The following is a 19,596-nucleotide window of genomic DNA, read 5'->3' on the forward strand; positions in this document are numbered from 1 at the left end:
ACAATAATCAAATAGCTCATATGTGATGGTAAATATATTTGGGGGAAATGAGATAAAGTTTAGTTTGGTAAATGACAAAAACTTGTAGATGTTTTGGGGAAACAATAGAAACTTTGTAGCATTTGGAGATAATAAAGAAAAACTCATGGCATTTCAAACTCTTCCTATGTACCTTGTTTGTATCTCCTCATATTTCGCCTTGCTTACCTACCTCTATTTTTTCACTTGGGTCCACAATCTTATCTTTTCCATGATGTGAGCCCAAATTATCTGTTTTTCTCTCTCTTCTTCCAAAATATTGGACCAATGCATTTCTCTTCTCTCTCTTATCATCACACATTATATAACAAAGCATGTGTAATAGCAACTTTAGCAATTGGAGGCCACATCTTCTTGGGAACCTGCTATCTTCAAGTGTAGATGATATGTGTTGAGCTCCATGTGGTATTACTAGACAATAATACATCATGATCATATGTAATGTTATCAAGTTTCTATCAATTTCTCTCTCTCAAAAGCCCATCTCAAACATTCGAGGATGCTGAAAAATATCTATCAATCTATTTATCGCTAGTATTATTTTTGTTCTTTTATATCTAGCTCTCTCTCTCTCTCTCCAACCACAATATGAAGTCTCAATTGCAACATTCATTGCTAAAGTTCTTGAACATAGAGAGTCGTTGTATCATGTGAAATGTAATATTTTTGGTCTCATAGGTCATATTTGACCTTCAAAGACAATAATAGAATCTATCTATCTCTTTAAGGTTATTATATTTTCTTCCACAATATTGAGCCAATTTATCTTCTTCTTTTCGAAAATAATATATATTGATATTTTAATAACTCTCTTCTCTAAAGATTAGGCATCCTTCATTTCTACGTATAGCCAAGTTCCAAAAAATTTGATTTTCATAAATTACCTTTACATTACTCCATTTTCTATAATATGAGTTAAGCATATCTTTTACCTTTTACATATCTTTTCACACATTAAACAAATATTTTCACCTATTTCTTTCTTACTCATGAATATTTGTTCGTAAGATGTGTACATGTTAGTAATTGATTTCATAAATATGGAGAACTTGTTTATGAAAGTATAGTTTGCATCTGAGCTGGATACTTGATGGGTGAAGATGAATCATCAGTTAGTATATTACAAATCTCTACGCCATGATGAGGAAGAAAATATTAAAACTTGGGACGCAATTATGTGAAAGTAGTGGACAATATTGCACCTTGTGTCACAACCAATAAGGAGTGCTCATCAACATGCATGTACAATGGTTGCATTTGTTAGGTGTAAGTAAATCATTAAGGTTTAGATTTGTTCTATAAACTATTAATTAGATACACCAGCACCATGAATGTCCTTTCTTCTAGTTAGAAAGAGCGATGGAGAATATACTGCAAAGGTCCATAACTCCTTGTGATTTTTGGTCCTTGATGGCACAAACAATTTGGGAAGACTTCACAATTTATCACAAACCAGAGAGAATGAGCAATATATTAACTTCGTATATGAGAGAGAAACAACTGATGAGATCGTATGAGAGATTACATTTGAAAACATTGCCCCGTCTCATACAACTAAAAATATATGAAATGAAACAGGAACATATTCAAAAATAACATAATGGACCTATAGAACTAATAAATATACATCCTTTCCAATAAACTTTAATCTGTCATCAATATACATCTCAAGGAAGGCCATAATCAAGTTAAAGAACTAAAAAAAGTCCACTCTTTCCACTAAACTCCAATGCATCATCAATATTGAAGCACAAGGTAAATCGATGTTCATTTACAAAATTATGAAATTTTCGGTTTCTTAAGTTGGTGGGCATTCTGGTTAGACAAACCAGACCAAAGTTTTAACAAAATGTACGTTCAAAATGAAATGTATACATATATGTACAGCCAAAATGAAGAATATGCACCTTAATGGTGTTCATTTCAAACACTGTTAATGACAAATATTAGTGATGATTACAAAATTTCTCCATTTACCTTTCATTGACGTCCCTTGTACTTGAACTTCACTTTGAGCAAAAACCGCAGACTTATCTGGCAAAAAGATATTGCAAGAATGAAGAAGTTGTTACCAAAACAAAAAAATGGCATCTGTTTAAATAAAACAAAAACAGTTCATACCTGATTTGTATTATACACTATGTACTCATTATAAAGCAAACTGGTATTGGAGATGGCAGAAGGAACTGGGCGACCACAGGGAACAGTGACGTCACCCCATTTTTCAAACTCGGTTTCTAAGGGCTTGTTTTTACCAATTCCTTTTGTTGAATGTTTCCCAGGTGGTGGTTTGTCCATATACTACAAAGGAAACAAAAACAAAAAATCAGTCTCCAACAGTAGTCCACAAAAATTTGTTTTTACGCCTGACTACGAAAAAACACCTTTGCCTCCTTCAACTCGTATACTTTTCCGAGGGCTACTTCTGAGAGAAGCATTAATCCAACGGGATTTGACTTTGATGCAAAGCAGTACTGAGCACTCTTGCTAACCAAATCTGCAAAGTACACCCCTTTCCCAAACTGTCTCCCACACAAACATAGACATCAATATGTTTTAGTTACGAATTCAATGAATATAAAAAGAAACTCTAGTAATCGAACATTAAGAAGTTTCTTCTGTATTTCCTAAATAAACACTCAATTTTATTTTTACCATGTATCCTGTAACAGGTGCCTCTGGAGGCGCTATTCGCAACCCTTGACTGAGAATACCGACATAGTTGGTTGTGCGAGACCCTGGTTAAACAAAACAATTAATCTCAATACATCACTGTAAAAGAGAATAACCTTAGGATTCCTTTCAATGGAATCACGTAAATGCATAGAGACCTCTGTGCATGTGCTCGTCACAAGGCCGCTAATCAAAATTTATTAAATCCACTATTTAGATCTAAAAAATAATCGAAGGTGACCATGATATCACACACAATCCAAACCAGTGATGGCTACCATTTAACTGAACACTGGTTTTTCTACACTAAACCAAAAATGGAGTTTTAAGAAGAGGGCTACCATGCCACAAAAGCATCCGATTTCCAAGCTTCTCTTTCTGTGGGCCATATGCATTTTCTTCTCCTTCTCTTGCAACAGTGTATACATCCTCAAGCTCCAAGCCCCATTCCTACAACACAAATTATGCATCAAATAAATGTGGCACGTGCATAACAAAGGTAAAACATCAACTTATGGACTTCATTGCATCCTACCGTGTGTGTAGGTGCATGAGTTCTCTCCAGATACTTTTTAACAAGCTGGAAATCATCACTGTCATGAGGTAATGGCACAATATCACATTTTAATTTCTTGTAGTTCACGTCCAATGGGTCTTCGTCTGTATCTTCACCAGTGGAGCCAATTAGCTTTGAAGCCAATTCAATGTCTCTTAGAGCTTCTAGCATATCAATCTGAGAAATGAAACAATACATTCTTCAAAAAATGCAGCTTATAAACAGCTATATAGCAAAAAGGAATTGCCTCATCAGATAAAAACCTTAGACTTAAGTGCATCCTGATCTGATATAATTCGTGGATGAACATGTGGAACTAGGGTAAAAAACCGATTGCTCGCATCAACAAGTAAACTGTTCATCCTGTCTGAATGGTCCGTCAAAATGTTTTGAATCTCAGTCAAAACCTGAAAAGCTGAAGGAATTGTAACTTATCATCAGCTTGCCGTTCAACTTCATTCCACAGCATAACATAAAACTCCAGTGGATAAAACATCAGCGCATATAACAACATTGTTCCACCCTCACGGTGTAAGTGCATTTCCAAGACCTCTCTTAAACCAGAAGACTCACTGAAAATCTCACCTTTTTTTATAAAGATACCCACCCTCACAAGTGCATTTGCACTATCCCGTTAAATCAGTAACCTCACTGTCGTTTTTCTAAGATAATTTAATCTGAAATGTTAGTGCATCTCACGTCAATCCTCACAATTTGAGAATTTATTTACATAAAAAAATGACAGCTGAGCAAGAGATTTATAGTTGCCAATCATGATTATCATATAGTTGCTAGGTATCATGGGATCTGAATCTTGAGGATCAGTAAATGGTATGTTCTCTCCAACAAGAACCTTTACAAGCTCTATAAAAATGTGTGCAAGAAGTGGAACAAATGTGTCACAGACATAGATAAAGTGATACCATAATAATACATCACAATCTCGGCCCATCCAAATTGTAGCTGATTGATGGCACCCCTCACCTTTTGTGGTGTAAAAAGGTAGATTCCCATGGGCGTGAACCATGTGGGTGGGGCAGTGGGAGATTGCTGAGGAGGGACTGCTGAGGAATGTCAAGAGTACCTCGGCATACTCATGCCAAGCCTGAAATGAAGTTAATTGTGTGCTAAGATTGCCTCTAATTAAACAACCTGTGAACATCTGCTTTAAGTTTAGTCAAATGTAATCTCAAGGTTTCGGGTTTATGTGTACAAATCCTGAGTCACATCTCATTGCAAGTATCCCCTTGTTGCACAGTCACAACTCGTTCCTCTTGCTCTTTGTTCTGTCCACTAAATCCATATTCTAGATAAACAAAATCGGAAACTTTTTTATAAATGAAAACAAGGTCCATTACAGAAATAATCTTCAAACCCAAAACAGTCCAATTTTTTCGCACATACAGCTCAATACAAGGAATAAAGACATGAAAGAGATGAACAAACCTTGGTCAATGTTTCGTTTACTTAATTTCCCAAGAGGCATTTCGGACATGTTGATTTCAAACTCCATCATAGCAGCCCTATTAGAATAAATAACTCATGATTGTCACTTATTTTCAGAAATTGCATGAGCAAGGTTTGAGACAATTTAATTCTTACCTGTAGGTTTCAAGGTCAAAGAGCATCTTCATTAAATTGATCAAACGAGCATCAAGCTTGCTTCGAGTGCCAAGAGGTTTCACCTCCTTAGCAGAGCTACCAACTCCATAATCCTTCATAGGAGAATAATCTCTTTCACTCCCTCATTTTAAGATATAATCTCTTGTTCAGTCTCATTAGCCATTTTGGCATCTAAAAGAAATTAGCTGTTTGCTGTTGGTTTGATGGTTTACACCATGGCATCAAGGTCATAAGTTTGGGAGAATCCAAATTTGATCCTCGTCATAGGCTCAAACCTGTCCCATAGATTGCAATTGGTCTATCATGGATGTGAAATAGATATCTATTTCGCATTTTGATTCATCTCTCTGAAAAAAGAGGCCTCGTAATAAGTGTGCATAACGCTTCCATAAAGCACGAAGTAAATACAGGGAACAGCCCAAGAAATAAGGTGTCAAAGGTGAACCGTGCATAAGAAACCGCTATGAAGGTTTTTAACACCATGTCTCATGAATTTCTGATGATTAATGCCATCTTTCTTCTTCATTATTTAAATTCATCCATTTCTTCTGAACCTTGGTATTGCAGATGATCAGGCATACCTTTCGAATGTATCATGCCAGGAAAACCCTGCCATCTTTCCTATGCTGCCCAGTGAAAAGCCAGTGGAAGTAGAAGTATCCCAATGACTCTTCAATGTATTAATCAATTAATACCAAATAGTAGGTAAGGTATCAATTATCAACTGGGGATTGAGAACATATATTGATCAAAATGGAGTGGACATTAAAACAAAAAATAGTCAGCAAAAATGGCTAGACTAGCCTAGTTGCAGGAAATGGGCATCTCTTCCAGGGAGAGGGATTGCTGTTTTTCAATGTTCAAAAGAAAAAAATTGCATATTTTAAACAAGTTTCTAGCCTGTTTTTCGTTTTTGAAGTCTATTTTCTCACATTCATTGTCTGCATGGCAACAGTAATATAAGGGGCAACTTGTAGAGTGTATGACGCAATACAAAAATGAGATTAGCTCTACTGGATATTTCTTCTCCAACCTCAAGAGATCATAAAGTACTACCAAACATTATTCTTCAAAGCAGTGTGTGGTGCCATGGTGTAGAAGGTTGTGAAGTTAAAAAATGAATTCATTGTCAGAGACTACTGCCTGCTCTTCCTGTCATGAAAAATTGGCCATATTACCTGAAATACACAAAGAACGTTTTCCATTGGCCTTCAAGTTTTAACTCTTTCACTTCCGGCCTTTTGATGTGCAAACAGCTTAACCTTTGAAGCCATTTTCCCAGACTATGTAATATAGAACAGGCAGATACAATTATTTCTAGAAAGTTTGCTAGCAAGAAAAAAATTAATCTCACTCCAAATGCATATTGAAAGGCATTTAATAACCTCTTACTCTTCGGTAATCAAATTCTTAAATAGGCAAATAGACTGAAAATTTCTTGATAGCTTTTCACATAATTCGTTGTTTCTGGGTTCTCTCATATTATCTGGTCAATATCAACACTTTGCTTCAAGAATATAAACGGCCACATTGAGAGCCAATGAGCTCCGGATATATAACCAATATAAAACACCCTTGATTCATGACCCATAATTTCCGTTGCATCAATAACTCATTACTATTCTATTGTGCTATTAGTGATCTCATCATAATGCTCTTCCTAAAGTTCAATCCTCGATAGATTATGGAACTCGGTCTCAAAAGCCAATCTTGGCTTTTAATAGACATTAAAAAACCACTCTTTCTAATTGACCAATTCAACTCATTACAATCTTAGGCATGCACAAAATGCTCAATGATTAAATATGTATCAAATGCAATGATTAAATTATTATGATTTAAGAATTTGTTCATCATTGTCACATTCAACATTGAAGATCGAACTTACAATTTCTAAAGGGTAGAATTTATTTGGCTGCTTACGAAAATCTGTTTTATTTTCCCACGCCTCCCACTCATTCCCCGTCTTTTCGCGGAAAAGCCTTTTAAACTCTTTTATAGCATCTGACTTGGACAATTTATCATTTTTCATCCCACCAATTTTTGAGTTTCCGATCCTTCCCCATCTCCGAAATAGATGGTAGGTATTTTTGTTATCGTGCTCAATAATCTGTAAAATGTAATAGCTACAACACATATACCCAAAGAAATGCTAGAATATCAGTTTTTCCTATGAAATAGATATTTTGCCATCTTCAAGAGATCAAATTTACCTATTGATGCCAGTGGAAAGATCTGATAGGTTCAATGTACTGTTGAAAATTGTCTTACCAACTTCTAGAATATGGCCCACATCTTGTAGGTCACTGTCCTCATGAACTGCACTTCTACCTTTCACTTTGACTTTCATCATTGATGAAAATTTTCCAGCGGTCTCTAACACATACTGGTTAACTGGCAGTAGAACTCCTTTTTTCATACACTCGTCAAGGAACTCTTCTTTAACAATCGGCACTCTCAAACTCCTGAGGAAATTATATGTTTTTAATCAAGGTGATACCAGAAATGCGATGGAATAAACTATACACACTTACAAGGCAGCTTGAAATTTTGCTTTGTTCTGCTCAAGTTCAAGCTCCTCTTCGTTAGTCACCACACAACCAGTGTCTGAAAAGGAAGTGACCTTGTCACGATGCAACATGCATGCACTCTGATAAACTGCAAGACCGATAAGAAATTAATGTACCAGAAGTTATATCATTCAGAATCTGACCATTGTTGGCAAGGATCTGTTGTTTCCACTGAGCCTGCCCAAGAACAACGCTCGTTTAGCTCCATTTTCCAAATCAAGTATTTAGTAATTACAGCCAAAAACCTTGATTTTCTTGCCGACAATGACAATTATCAATCCTGCAAATGCATTCCCTCTTGAACTCTTTTTCTTCCCAGAGTTTTCCACAGATTTATTTCCTACTACAAGCTTGGGTAGTAAAAGCCTGTTATCCTTTTTTGCTTTCTGAGTTTTGAACCACTGCAGTCATGTTTAACAGACAGCTTAAAACCAGTAAACATTCATAAGAACAAACCAAATGCGAATATATGGAGTAAAGAGGACCCCAAGGAAGAGAAAGTAGATGGGGGAAAAGGAAACTTTTAATGAATTAGAAGCAGACTAATTTTTTACTTACCAGTTTATATTATTATCCATTAATAATGAAGTAGACACAAAGAGAATACCTTTTTCAAGTAGTCATTATCTAGCCCTTCCGGTATCTTCCATTTTCCTTTGAGCCGCTCAGGAGAATTAGTTGAATATGTACACTTACTCCACTCTGAAATGTTTCCTGTGCACTTATACTGGCCATCATGATACTCAAGAAAGCCACTACACATAGGACACTTCCCCAGAGCACCAAATAGCATGCCATCCGCACTAATTCCCAGATGAAACAAAGTTGTTTAGAAAAGCTTACTTGTATAAATTATGGACAATAAGAATCTTAGAAGCTGCCTAGGTGGTTATGGATGGGCATCTCACCAGCGCTCTCTCAAATCATACTCAGACCCACTGGCATCTTGCCTGTTCTCGTCCAGCATCAATCGCATCTCCGAAGTGTCAACATGTTTTTTAAGATTGTCTTTGATATCCCAAAGTAATTTAGATTGTTTCTCCAACAGCCTCTCATTGTCAATGTTGTCAGAATCTTTTTTCCCTGGTACCTTCTCAGAGGACATTTGGGGAGCACCTTTCCGGGCTCTCTTAGTTTTCATGTCAACATTTTTGAGAGTTGGTTCCTCTATAAGACCTTTCCTTTTTATGCCCTTTTTATCAAATTCTTCATTGGTATTACTTGCTTTTCCTTTAGAATCACCTAGATTCGGAAATACAATCTCACTCAGCCCAATATAATAATTATTCTGAGTTTTAGACACAACCATCACCGTACCTGGCTTTAACATCTTTTGAGTTATTTGTTGATCTTCTTTGCTAAGGTTTTTCCAGCCAGGAATTTCTTCAATAGGTTCTTTCCACCAGCCCAGCTCCAAAAAACATTTTGCATGTCGCCATGCAGGCACTTTCCCGCGAAATTTACCACCATCTGGGGTCACCATAGTAGAGATACGAACCTGCAAAGACCAATATATCAAGAGCATATACAAAACACAATATATATAAAATCATACATGCCAAAAAATGTTTTCAACTCATGAAAATAAAAAGACCTAAAATAAGATGCTGTATCTTCACCAATAATAAGAAATCCAAAGTTTGAGAAAAAAAGATGCAATTAAAAAGAAAATAAAAAATCCTTTTATGGGCATACAAATATATAATTTCTTAATACAGAACCAATATTCAGCAGTGAGAATCAGGAAAGTCAGAGTCCAATTAAAGCTATGGCTGCTTCTTCAGTTCTTGGACATCTCCATATCTCAGAGTCGGAGTCAAATGGCAATGGTAATTGATTCATATAGTAGAGCTGGGACAATTTTCCTCTATACAAGCTCCATATACCACATGAAGAAGATTCTCAAGCATAGAGAGATTGATTTTCATACAAATGAGCATGCAATTATATCATTAAAGCTAAGGCTGCAACCTTCATTTCTTAGGAAACTGAACCATATTAAGCCATGAGAATTGGTAAAGTCAGGAGTCCAATTAAAGCTATGGGTGCAATTTTCAGTTCTCAGACATCTCCATTTCTCAGAGTTGGAGTCCAATGGCAATGCCATTGATGCATATAGTAGAACTTGGGACAATTTTCCTCTATACAAGCTCCTTATGCCACATGGAGATGATGCTCAAGCATGGAGAGATTGATTTCCCTTGTGCATGTCTGTGTGTGCGCATGTGTGTGTTTATGTATGTTAATCTCAGGATTATAAATATAGGTGACTTCATGTTACCCATACTGAATCAAAAATAAAATGCTCTAGCTTTCCTTATGATCCATGATAATGATCTTGATACATGATGGAATGGTTTGGTGTAGGAAGCATGAAGTGCATAATTAATATGTATGGGTTTAGTAATGGTACGGAGACATTGTATCCGTGGGTGGATAGTACAGTGGAGAAAGAAGGAAAGAAGATATACTAACGTCTTTTAAGAGGCAAAAATGGCATATATGACAAAGTTCAGCAAGTGCATTTGGGTGTCCTCATGTGCATTGCCTCATGACATGGCAAACAATGATCTCTATGATCTGGTGATGGTATGGCCCATGTGTCTTGTGTCCTTGTACGCATGGTCTCCATTGTCTTCAGCATTTTTCTATACGCTCGCTGGTGACTCTTCAGCTCATCATCAAACAAGCTGTGGGTGGGACTACGGAAGAATTCAATGATGCACAATTGCTGCTGCATGTGCTAATATATGGCATCATAGCAAACATCCTGATTGTTGCCCGCTATTAGAGATTTGTAACAAGATTCATCCTTTAGATGATGTACAAAATTACATAGTCATCATGGATGCAAGATTTCAAAATCTACGATGACCTTTATAGTTACGAAGTCCAAACATTTATACCTTAGATTATAGTCTTGACACATGGCAAAAGATGCACATGATTGCCACAAAGTCTAAACCTTTATACCTTACAGGGCAATTTAACAAATTGCAAAAGGTTCACAGCATGGCAATTGCAAATACCTATTGCTAGTCTTTTCAAGGTTAAACTTAACCTTTGTGTAGCTTCAATGACACCTTGGACATACTTGTCGGCCTCACCATGTTCCCAAACATGGCCCTCTAAAATAGACTCGTCATCCTTGAGTCTCAATCTCTGGCTATAGACAAGAACCTTCCACAGCATTTAAAGAATTATGCAAATAATCTTTAAACATATGTCCAAGCTTTATCTTCTTCTAGACAGTAATAAAATGGTGAAGGTGGCAGCCCTAAAACCAACCTCATTCTACACTCTCTCTCTATATATATATACGTTTTCCCCTCTCTAGTGGAGAAAACATGTAGAGATGGAGTGCATAGAAGGTTAGCCCCACATCTCTTGATAGGAAGATGAGCCACTATAAGACAGTTTTTACACACATGGGAGACCGGATTCATTGCCAGGCCCTCTCATACAGACATACATCTATCCCATGCACTGCAGAGTGTGATAGGGCAGCTGTAAATTTCTCGATGTCAGTTAGAGATTGAGGTACGCAAATATGCAAAAATACCCCTTGAATTCATGAAAAGTACGAAGCAAATCCTTCACATCATTGAGAAGCTAATGTTAAAATTGATCCATGAGTGACTCTTCATCACGAAAAATATCATATACAAGAGGAGATGAATTTGTCATATACACCGAGGCAAGATGATCTCCTTGACAGAATCCTTAAATCTTTAATTGTCATCCTCGCACTACCAGTTGTTGGGTCACTTCTCAACATCCAAAGTGAGTAGGGATCGTTCGTGTGCTATGCCCACTATGTTTTCCCCAAGTTTCACAATAGTTAGCCTCATCACAAAAGGACTTCACTACATACCCTAATTGTCAACGACGCACATTGACGATGATAACATTGGACTCCAGCATTTAGTTATGAGGCATTGGAGCAAGAGTGGAGTAACTTGATTGTCGGCACACTAATTGCTAGACCCGCGTTCATGCATCAACCTCATGGAACTAATCATCTAAGGACAGGTATGGTATGATGACAATACAAGATGTAATACATCACTTGGGCAGAGTTGAACCTGCAGATCATGTATGACATCTCATATGATCAGGAAACCTGAATAGAATGTTTGATTCTTAATTTCAATATGAAGAGCCTCCAATGTTTGGTCATGTGTTCAAGTCCTCCGCATGATGTATATCTTGTATGATTGCAATACCTAGAGAGGATGTAATACATCACTTGGGATGACTTGAACCTATGACTACGCATCGTGATACTGATGGATTCATAATCATGCACATCATGTATCACATCTTGTATGATCAGGAAACCTGAAGAGGATGTTCGATTCTTAACTTCAATTTAAAGAGCCTCCAATGTTTGGTCAAGTGTTCAAGTCCTCCGCATGATGTATACCTTGTACAATTGCAATACCTAGAGAGGATGTTGAAGTCTCAGCTTTAATTTGAAGGATTTACAGTCATAGGCTTCAGATTTTCAATTCATCTTCTTTCATTTTATATAGTAAGTGTTTTATTTTAGATCAATTAGCAGCTTGACCTTAAGGGTGCAATTCCTATTTTGTTAAGTGACAACTTGGCCGGTCATCCCCCACCTCTTTCCTTCTTCGAAAGAAATCCCTCCTACATAAATATTGAGCCTAGCCTAGCCCTCAAGGTGAGACGGATTAGTCAGGTATTCCCTCAGCTCTTCTTCTTTTATATCTATAATTTATTGATACTCAATACAGTTGTGTTTTGTGCACCACTTTGTATATAAGAAACAATCTCTTTCTCTTGGTACAACTTTCTTGATTTCTGGATGCTTTTCTAAAGTTTGTGGAGCACCAGTTTCCCTTTCTGTTAATGGAGTTCATGTAACTATCTATAAAACTGAATCACACATATTTAGCTACAGAATGCATACCTGCCCCTTTTCGATCTTTTCATTACAACTCTTGCAGGTTGCTCTCGAGGATTTGGCAACCTCTATTGCATAGTCCCCATCTCCACCAGAAGTAGCAATATCAGTATCTTCCTCGTCTTGTGTAGGTGCAGTTGAACCTTCAACATACGCACGGATCTTTACCTGATCTTCCCACCTAAGGTTATCAAGGCCCTCCACATCATCCACACTACAGAGTTCAGTCAAGTACACAATGTCAAAATATGAAGACGCACTGTTGTCTTTTACAGTAATCATCTTTAAGCTAAGATAATGATAATCATCCAGGATTTGATATAAAATCCAGTTAATTGCAGCTAGACAAAAAACAAATCAACTTACGATTTCATCTGCCCTTTCTTTTTAAGGATGCAAGAAGCATGGTGCCAAATCTGCATACAAAACAATATGTTTGAGATCTATAGCTAGTTAAGTGGACCATGACAAGGATCTAGTGATCTACATATGACGGATGGAGAACATATTATAAACATTTGCCATAGGAACCTCAAGTTTAGAATAGGTGATAAGAGTCTCTTACCCAAGTTAGAGGTTGAGTTTAACCTATAACTAAGAGTAGCTAAATTATGTTAAGTGTTGACAACTAGCTTAGTTTAAGTTAATCTGAGTTACGTTTTTAACGCATCCAACCAGAGTTCGGGAAGTGGAATTATTTAAGGAGCCAACTGGCTTTTATAGAAGACTACTTGCTCTCTTGCAGTTCGTTGCTATAGAATGGTTCTGCTCTTTGGTTGAGCAGTGAATCATGATACAAACGCCAAAGCACCTATATTCAGGTTGAGCAAATAAGGGAGACAGAAATATTCACTGTGTTAGTTTTTGTTTTTCAGTCATTTGGTATGAGTTTTCAACATATTGGTCAATTTGTGATACTCAATACAATATGTCATACATCAAGAAGCTCATTTAAATTAAATGTTAGAGCGGTTTTGTGCCTTATTGAAACAACCAAGTATCGTCCTTTTATTCCAATGAAAAATGCAACAAAATAATGAACCGCCATATGTCAAAACCCAAACTTGTACATGACTTCTCCATCTCCCATTCATGATTCTTGCATGCAACTACTCCCTAATATATAGGTACATTATACACACTCATCAATATACAAATATACCTGTAAATATAATCATCATTAAATCTGAGATTGTTTGACCATTGCATTGATATCTGAAGTTTCAACAAAGCAACTCCACGCTTGAGCTTCTTTACATTCTTACATCATTTATTTTGTTAACTATAAATACCTTCCTATGACAGTTACACACACATGCATGCACATACATACGCACGCATATATGAACATGTACACGCACAAACACAAATATGCATATGTGAGTATGTGTGTGTACATACACACACAAAAACAGAACCATATTGTAACGAAGATTGTACGTGGAACTTACGGGCATGAAGCCATCAAATTGAACAGCTGGGATAACCTTAGCAATCCTGAAGGAATCTTTAGTGATGATACTCTGACAGGTTTTGCAAGTTGATCGGTTAGATTTTGCATACTCTGCCCTGAACGGCTTCTGAGGAGCAGCCATGAGGACTGCAACCAACCAACCCTAAACCTCTTGCTGTCTCGCTGCTCTCCTCCCACAGCAACTTCAACAAGAAGATTTGTCTCTTCTGTTGTATGTTCAAAACACTTCTGCCTGCCTCTTCTTCTTCTTTTCACTCTCTTTCTCTCTCTCTCTGGAAGCCTCTGTTTTGGCCCTCACACACAGCACTATACCTAAATTTAGATACATAGATAGACAGAAACATCAACATTTGAGTGTTACAAATTATTTGTTTGTTTTTGAAGCCTCTCTTTTGTGCTCTCGCAATAATGTAGCTACATTTGGAGAGATTTACAGCTATTTGTAACTCTCCCACTATTGAGCAATAAAACTTCCAAGGTAATGGTTATATATGTGATCATTTGAATGATGTTACAAGCTCCGCCCGCCGTATTTGGTTTTGTTTTCTTTCCTCTCTATTTTATTATCATCAAGTTGTCCGGCATTTTCCATTGCTCTAGTCTCTTTGAATTGAATTTCAGCAATACCTAGACTCACTTTGCCAAATAAACTCCAGGTTTTGTGAGTATTCAAATTGTGGGTATTTTTTGTATACTCTTTGCGCTATGTTTTAATGTCAATTAGTTGTCTTCATAGTTCCCTTTCCTCAACTTAATCATTGTCCTAGACATTTGCTAGATTTGGACATTCCAAGTTTATGTGCATGAAATAATCATTGGTCTTAATACCCTTGAAATCAAGTTGGATGGTTTTTAATTCCTTGTTTGCTAGGGTGGATCACAAATCTCGCCTTGGGACATAGTCCTCCTACCTTCACCTTTACATCTTGTGTGTGCTCTCGCCATCCCATTCATATGATAATAAGCTCTTGTTCCCCTCCTTCAGTAATTTTGTAAGTGGTCACCCCAACCTCTAATGCATATGCCCTACCGCAATACTCTCTCACTTACATAAGATAGATCTAAATTTTAAGGCTAGATGTATGTTCATTTGCTTGAGGATGTGTTTTGTTTATGCGTACTTATGGACCTACGGTATAAACTTTTGATTTCATCCATTATCGTGCTATGATGTGTGTGTGCAAACTTCGAAAAGTGAATGCTAGACACCTCTAGATATTGTATGTACGCACTTTAATCCTCCAACCATGTGATTAGCTTGAACTCAATAAACTATGAATAGGTGAGGAGGTCATATGGAAAATTTCTATTTTATTAGAATGAATTTCATTATTTTGTCCATGGTCCTCCATGCTCACAAATCTCCATCATGTACATGTTTTATATCAACTATCATCGCTTATATCCGTCTACATGCATACAACATATATGTATCCATGTGCATGTTCACAATACTAGATATATTAGTAGCATTTGAAAGAAAAAAAGAGGGCATATTTTAGAGAAATGTGTCACTCTAATCTCTATAAAACTCTCTTCAATCAATCCCTCGTACTATTTTGAGAAGCCTAGAATGAAAAGTTATGGTAAAGCTATATTTTTAGGATGAAAACATGCTGTGATACTTTTTGATCAAAAGTGATTGGTAACTTTCAAATATAAATAAGGAAGCGTTCTTTTGTCTAAACTAGAGTTTACCAATCATGATGTTTTGCTTATACAACCAATATACCAGCATTCCTACACCATCCAAGAAATCATTGTCATCAAGATTCAAGCGTATTGATTCTTCTCCCCCTCCACTCTAATTCTTATACATGAATACATCCACAAGTTAGAAACAGTGCATTCACAAGTGTTTATTAATACATGAGTTTGGCGCATTGAAAAATAATGTCTCACCAAGTAAACTAAATACCCAGCTAGACTAGCTAATCGAAGAAATATTTCTAAATTCTACATCAACTCCTTAGACTTATTCATGATTTTTGTCTCACTTGCTTGGTGGTTAGCTATTTTTCATTTTATTATATACATAGTAAAGTATTTTAATTATTAATTTTATATGAGGAAACTTGTTAAAGTCTAGATTATATGTTTATGCCCATTTATGCTCACATATTTAAGAATGTCATAAAAACTTAGACAATTCTCTTTATATTACAATCTAATGGCTTGTAAAACAATTTATTTTTTGGAGTATTATTCTGAGACACTTGATTGAGCTCAAAGGGATGTAAGCATTTAGAGTTCATGCAATTTTATGGTAGAGACTACAAAAAGTCTTTGATTGAGGGCATCAACATTAGAATATGAAGTATGAAAATAAATGAAAAGTATAAGCAAGTATAATTTCTTTAATCTCTTCAATTATTGCATGATGATGAGATAGACAAAAGTTATACGTTTCTCACAAAATCGTCATTGAGGTTGCATATGCTTTCTTCCAGACATTGTGAATGCTGTTTTTTAGTCTCTTACATACAGTTTCTTTGTAACTTTTGTGAATCCACGTGTCGATTAGCCTTGTTGAACACTTTTGGGCATCCTTGACCAAGTTAGGTTAGATTTTCTCCATATGATTAGAATATAAGTTGTGTAAGTCTCATATAAGTTTTTAGTTATGATAAAATTTCCCATACACTCCTTAAATCACAAATACTTGTGCTAAACGTTAGAAAATCTTAGAAGGCTTTGATTTTTATCTTGAAAACGATAACATTCAGAAACTCAAGATAAAAACTTGTGTCCCTCAAACCAACGTATACATATGATCATTGATTTATCTTGGTTTGCAATGTTTTCAAGGGCTAGGCAGTTAGAGAAGTTTCTAGTTGAAGCTACAATTGATGGATGAATCATAATATCCCAATGTCTATGTTATGTTGGTCAACCTTCATGCACTCCATGTGATCGTGTGGCAATCATTTTCCCACCCTCTGGAGATTTTGGATTGCTACTATCATCGTTTCCCAAACTTTGATTAAGTAAAGGGCTCCTGAGTTTATCATTCATGGATAATTGTGGTATTGACACCTTGCCCATGTTTGAGGCCAATCCATACATTGGCAACGTTGATGACTTGGATTGCACATTAGCAGTAGTGTTACACATGAAACTACCTACAACTACTTGAACTGGACTAGCAGCTATTAACATCCCTGCAACACCTCCCCCCATAACTCTTCCATCAGGTCCAGCAAGAGAGACACTGAGCCCACCTGTTCGACTTCGAGCTCCGCTAGAATCCGTCACCAAGAAGGATCCGGAAAGTGAAAGTATCTCGAATCGCCCCTGATAGATGCCACCCAAATACAAACAAAAAAACATTGTTAAGGAGATAATAAACCTTGACATGCTTGCCCTGAGAATTAACAATAGAAAATCTAATATGTTACAAAGGAGAGTAAAGGAACAAACCTAGAAAATATAAACACACTATCTAATGACACGAACCTAGAAAAATAATAGATAAGGTATAGTTTTCATAGAAAAAGGTCTTTCTCGGATCTTACCTCATAAGTAACAGCACCCCCGGATATCAACAATTGTCGAAGGGTCACATTTGAGATGGCACCATTTGCCGAGAGGATACAAATTGCACGAGATCCTTGTTGGGAGAAGGACAAGATTCTAGCTGCAACATCCTATAATTTAAAGAATCAAGCTTATGAATATTTCTCGCTCCCTTGAACTCAATGTTTATATATTTAAATTACCAAAAGCCTTACAAACCAATGGGACGACCAAAAGACCTAAACCTTCTATAATATTTTTTGCAAGCAATAACTCAATTGTATATATTACCTCTCCAGTATTAATTGTGATGGCGTGAGGAGTGAAACCACTCCCAATTAATCCAGACATATATTCACTTGCCAACCCTGAGAATAAGGAAAGATCTTTTAGAACGCTTTATATACAAACCCAAACATTAACCTTAATGCAAACGCCAACATAAACACAAGCATGAGCAATGACATCAACCTTCATGTTACACAAAAAAATAATTCCAAATGTTTTAGACATTTTAGCATGTTGGAAAGGCCCATTTTTGCTCAAGTTTCCTTATAATGCCCAACTTTATGAACATTCGTAGACGAGTTGAAGCATACCTACGGTAATCGCCTTAGGGTCAAGGGCAAAATCTACTATTTAGTTAGGTCTGATCCCCATGTTGTACGAAGCTAGGCATGCTCCATCTTGCCCACATAAGGTCATAACATTAAGTGCTTAATCCTCCCCATGTATGTCAATTAAATAAATAAATATATTGTGTAGATAACATTAAGTGCTTAATCTTCCCGATGGAAGAACATCCAAAACATGTCGTATAGATAAATATATAAATAAATAAGTATATATATAGAATAGAACTAGTAAACACAAACTCTTTTTACCTAATGAGCCCATTTGTTGTTTCTTGCTAGACCCAAGAGGTCTTCCCCGGCCTCTCCTTTGGGATGATGGTAATGAGGTGGGGCTTAAAGCTTGAGGAATGAACCCCTTGATAGTGATTGCAACCGTGCCATCTTGCCCATACTTGCGTGGCCTTCCACGCTTCTTCTTCATGGTATCAGGAACTCCAGAAGAATGCACGCCCCTTAAATGTCTAGCCAAAGAATGCCCATCGGCCGGGTGTGAAACCACATGGTGGTGTGTCCCCATTTCTTGCATGTATGGAGGAGGAGGGGTGGACATAATGGGCGTGGCTGCGATAGTGCCTCCGGTCGATGAGTGTGTTTCTTCATCGTTGTTGTTTCGAGTGTGAAAGCCAGTGTTGAAGGACCCACTATTCACACCTTGTGTCCCTGGTTCTGGATGACCCATGGCCTCCTTGATTTCCATGCACAACTACTTTCTTTCTTAAGGGAAATAAACCCTACCATGGAACCCTCCTCTTGCCATCCAACAATCTTGTTTGTGTCTTTTTGCTAAATGCCTCATTGTTCATCGTTGAAGAAGTTGTTGTGCAAGTTTCCTTTGCTTAGGGCTTAGGGTACAGGATGATAGGGGTTTTAGCATGTAGGGTTGGGGTTTGGGTTCTTAGGGTTAAGGTGTTTAAGAATTTAGGGTTAGGATTCTTAGGGTTACGAGCGTAGATTCTAGGGTTGGTAATTTTAGGGTTAATAGTTTTAGAGTCTTTTTCTAACAGCTTTTTTGTGTCTCTTGTTAGGATTTAAGACCTTAGGGTTCTGATTCTTTCTGAGGGGGTAGGATTTTGCAGACTCCTCCTCTTCTGCTTGTGTTAGGATTCTTTTGTCTCTCTCTTTTTTTTTTTTTTTTCTATGCCTTTTTACAGTTTGATTCAGCTCGTGAAAACATGACTGCAAACCTGGTTGGTTCACCACTTTTCTGCTCAATTCCTCCGTTGAAGGTCCTGAATGAATATACATGACAAAAATGCGCAACAAATTTTAAAAAAAGAATTTAATGCTCAAATTACTATAACATTATTCAGATAATTGGCCAAAAATCAAGATTTCTCAACAGATGAAGGAGAAATAAAGCTAAAATTCCTGCAGCAATCAGACAATTGGGGCAGGTTAATCTCTCTGCATTTAAGGCATAAATGGGTTTACAAGTGAGAAAATAGGATGAATTTTATTAATCGGAGTAGATAACAATGTCAAGAATTTGGTTCTATAAAAATCCTCCCAAATTAGCACACATAATTAGACGAAACATAAAATAATAGTAATTGAAATCAAGGTTAAAATTGAGGGAAGTG

At 36.7% G+C, this 19,596-nt stretch overlaps 2 protein-coding genes across 3 annotated transcripts; both read right to left on the reverse strand.

Annotated features, from left to right (window-relative positions):
• Positions 1-1,752: 1,752 nt before the first annotated feature.
• On the reverse strand, positions 1,753-14,080 carry PARP1 (poly(ADP-ribose) polymerase 2). Of its 2 annotated transcripts, none has more exons than XM_087316717.1 (20): positions 13,843-14,080; positions 12,758-12,807; positions 12,398-12,605; positions 8,779-8,959; positions 8,370-8,703; positions 8,069-8,264; positions 7,707-7,862; positions 7,605-7,638; positions 7,426-7,498; positions 7,105-7,356; positions 6,780-7,017; positions 4,871-4,983; positions 4,715-4,791; positions 3,532-3,683; positions 3,248-3,445; positions 3,054-3,162; positions 2,695-2,777; positions 2,424-2,561; positions 2,161-2,340; positions 1,753-2,073 (listed from the first exon to the last, which is right to left on the reverse strand). In XM_087316717.1, the coding sequence occupies exons 1-20, from the start codon at positions 13,984-13,986 to the stop codon at positions 2,020-2,022; spliced, it is 2,970 nt and encodes a 989-aa protein (XP_087172843.1). In that variant the 5' UTR covers positions 13,987-14,080; the 3' UTR covers positions 1,753-2,019. The 2 variants fall into 2 exon arrangements, with proteins under 2 accessions (XP_087172843.1, XP_087172839.1); XM_087316713.1 differs by having other exon boundaries at positions 7,578-7,638.
• Positions 14,081-16,085: 2,005 nt separating this feature from the next.
• On the reverse strand, positions 16,086-18,819 carry LOC147868223 (AT-hook motif nuclear-localized protein 7-like). Its single transcript, XM_087316721.1, has 4 exons — positions 18,266-18,819; positions 17,673-17,749; positions 17,381-17,512; positions 16,086-17,159 (listed from the first exon to the last, which is right to left on the reverse strand). The coding sequence occupies exons 1-4, from the start codon at positions 18,711-18,713 to the stop codon at positions 16,755-16,757; spliced, it is 1,062 nt and encodes a 353-aa protein (XP_087172847.1). The 5' UTR covers positions 18,714-18,819; the 3' UTR covers positions 16,086-16,754.
• Between the last annotated feature and the right edge of the window lie 777 nt (positions 18,820-19,596).

This window comes from Azolla caroliniana, unplaced genomic scaffold, assembly GCF_043228905.1.
Source record: "Azolla caroliniana isolate FFs.n. ecotype wild unplaced genomic scaffold, voAzoCaro1.0.p SCAF_1, whole genome shotgun sequence".
Taxonomy (NCBI): Eukaryota; Viridiplantae; Streptophyta; class Polypodiopsida; order Salviniales; family Salviniaceae; genus Azolla; species Azolla caroliniana.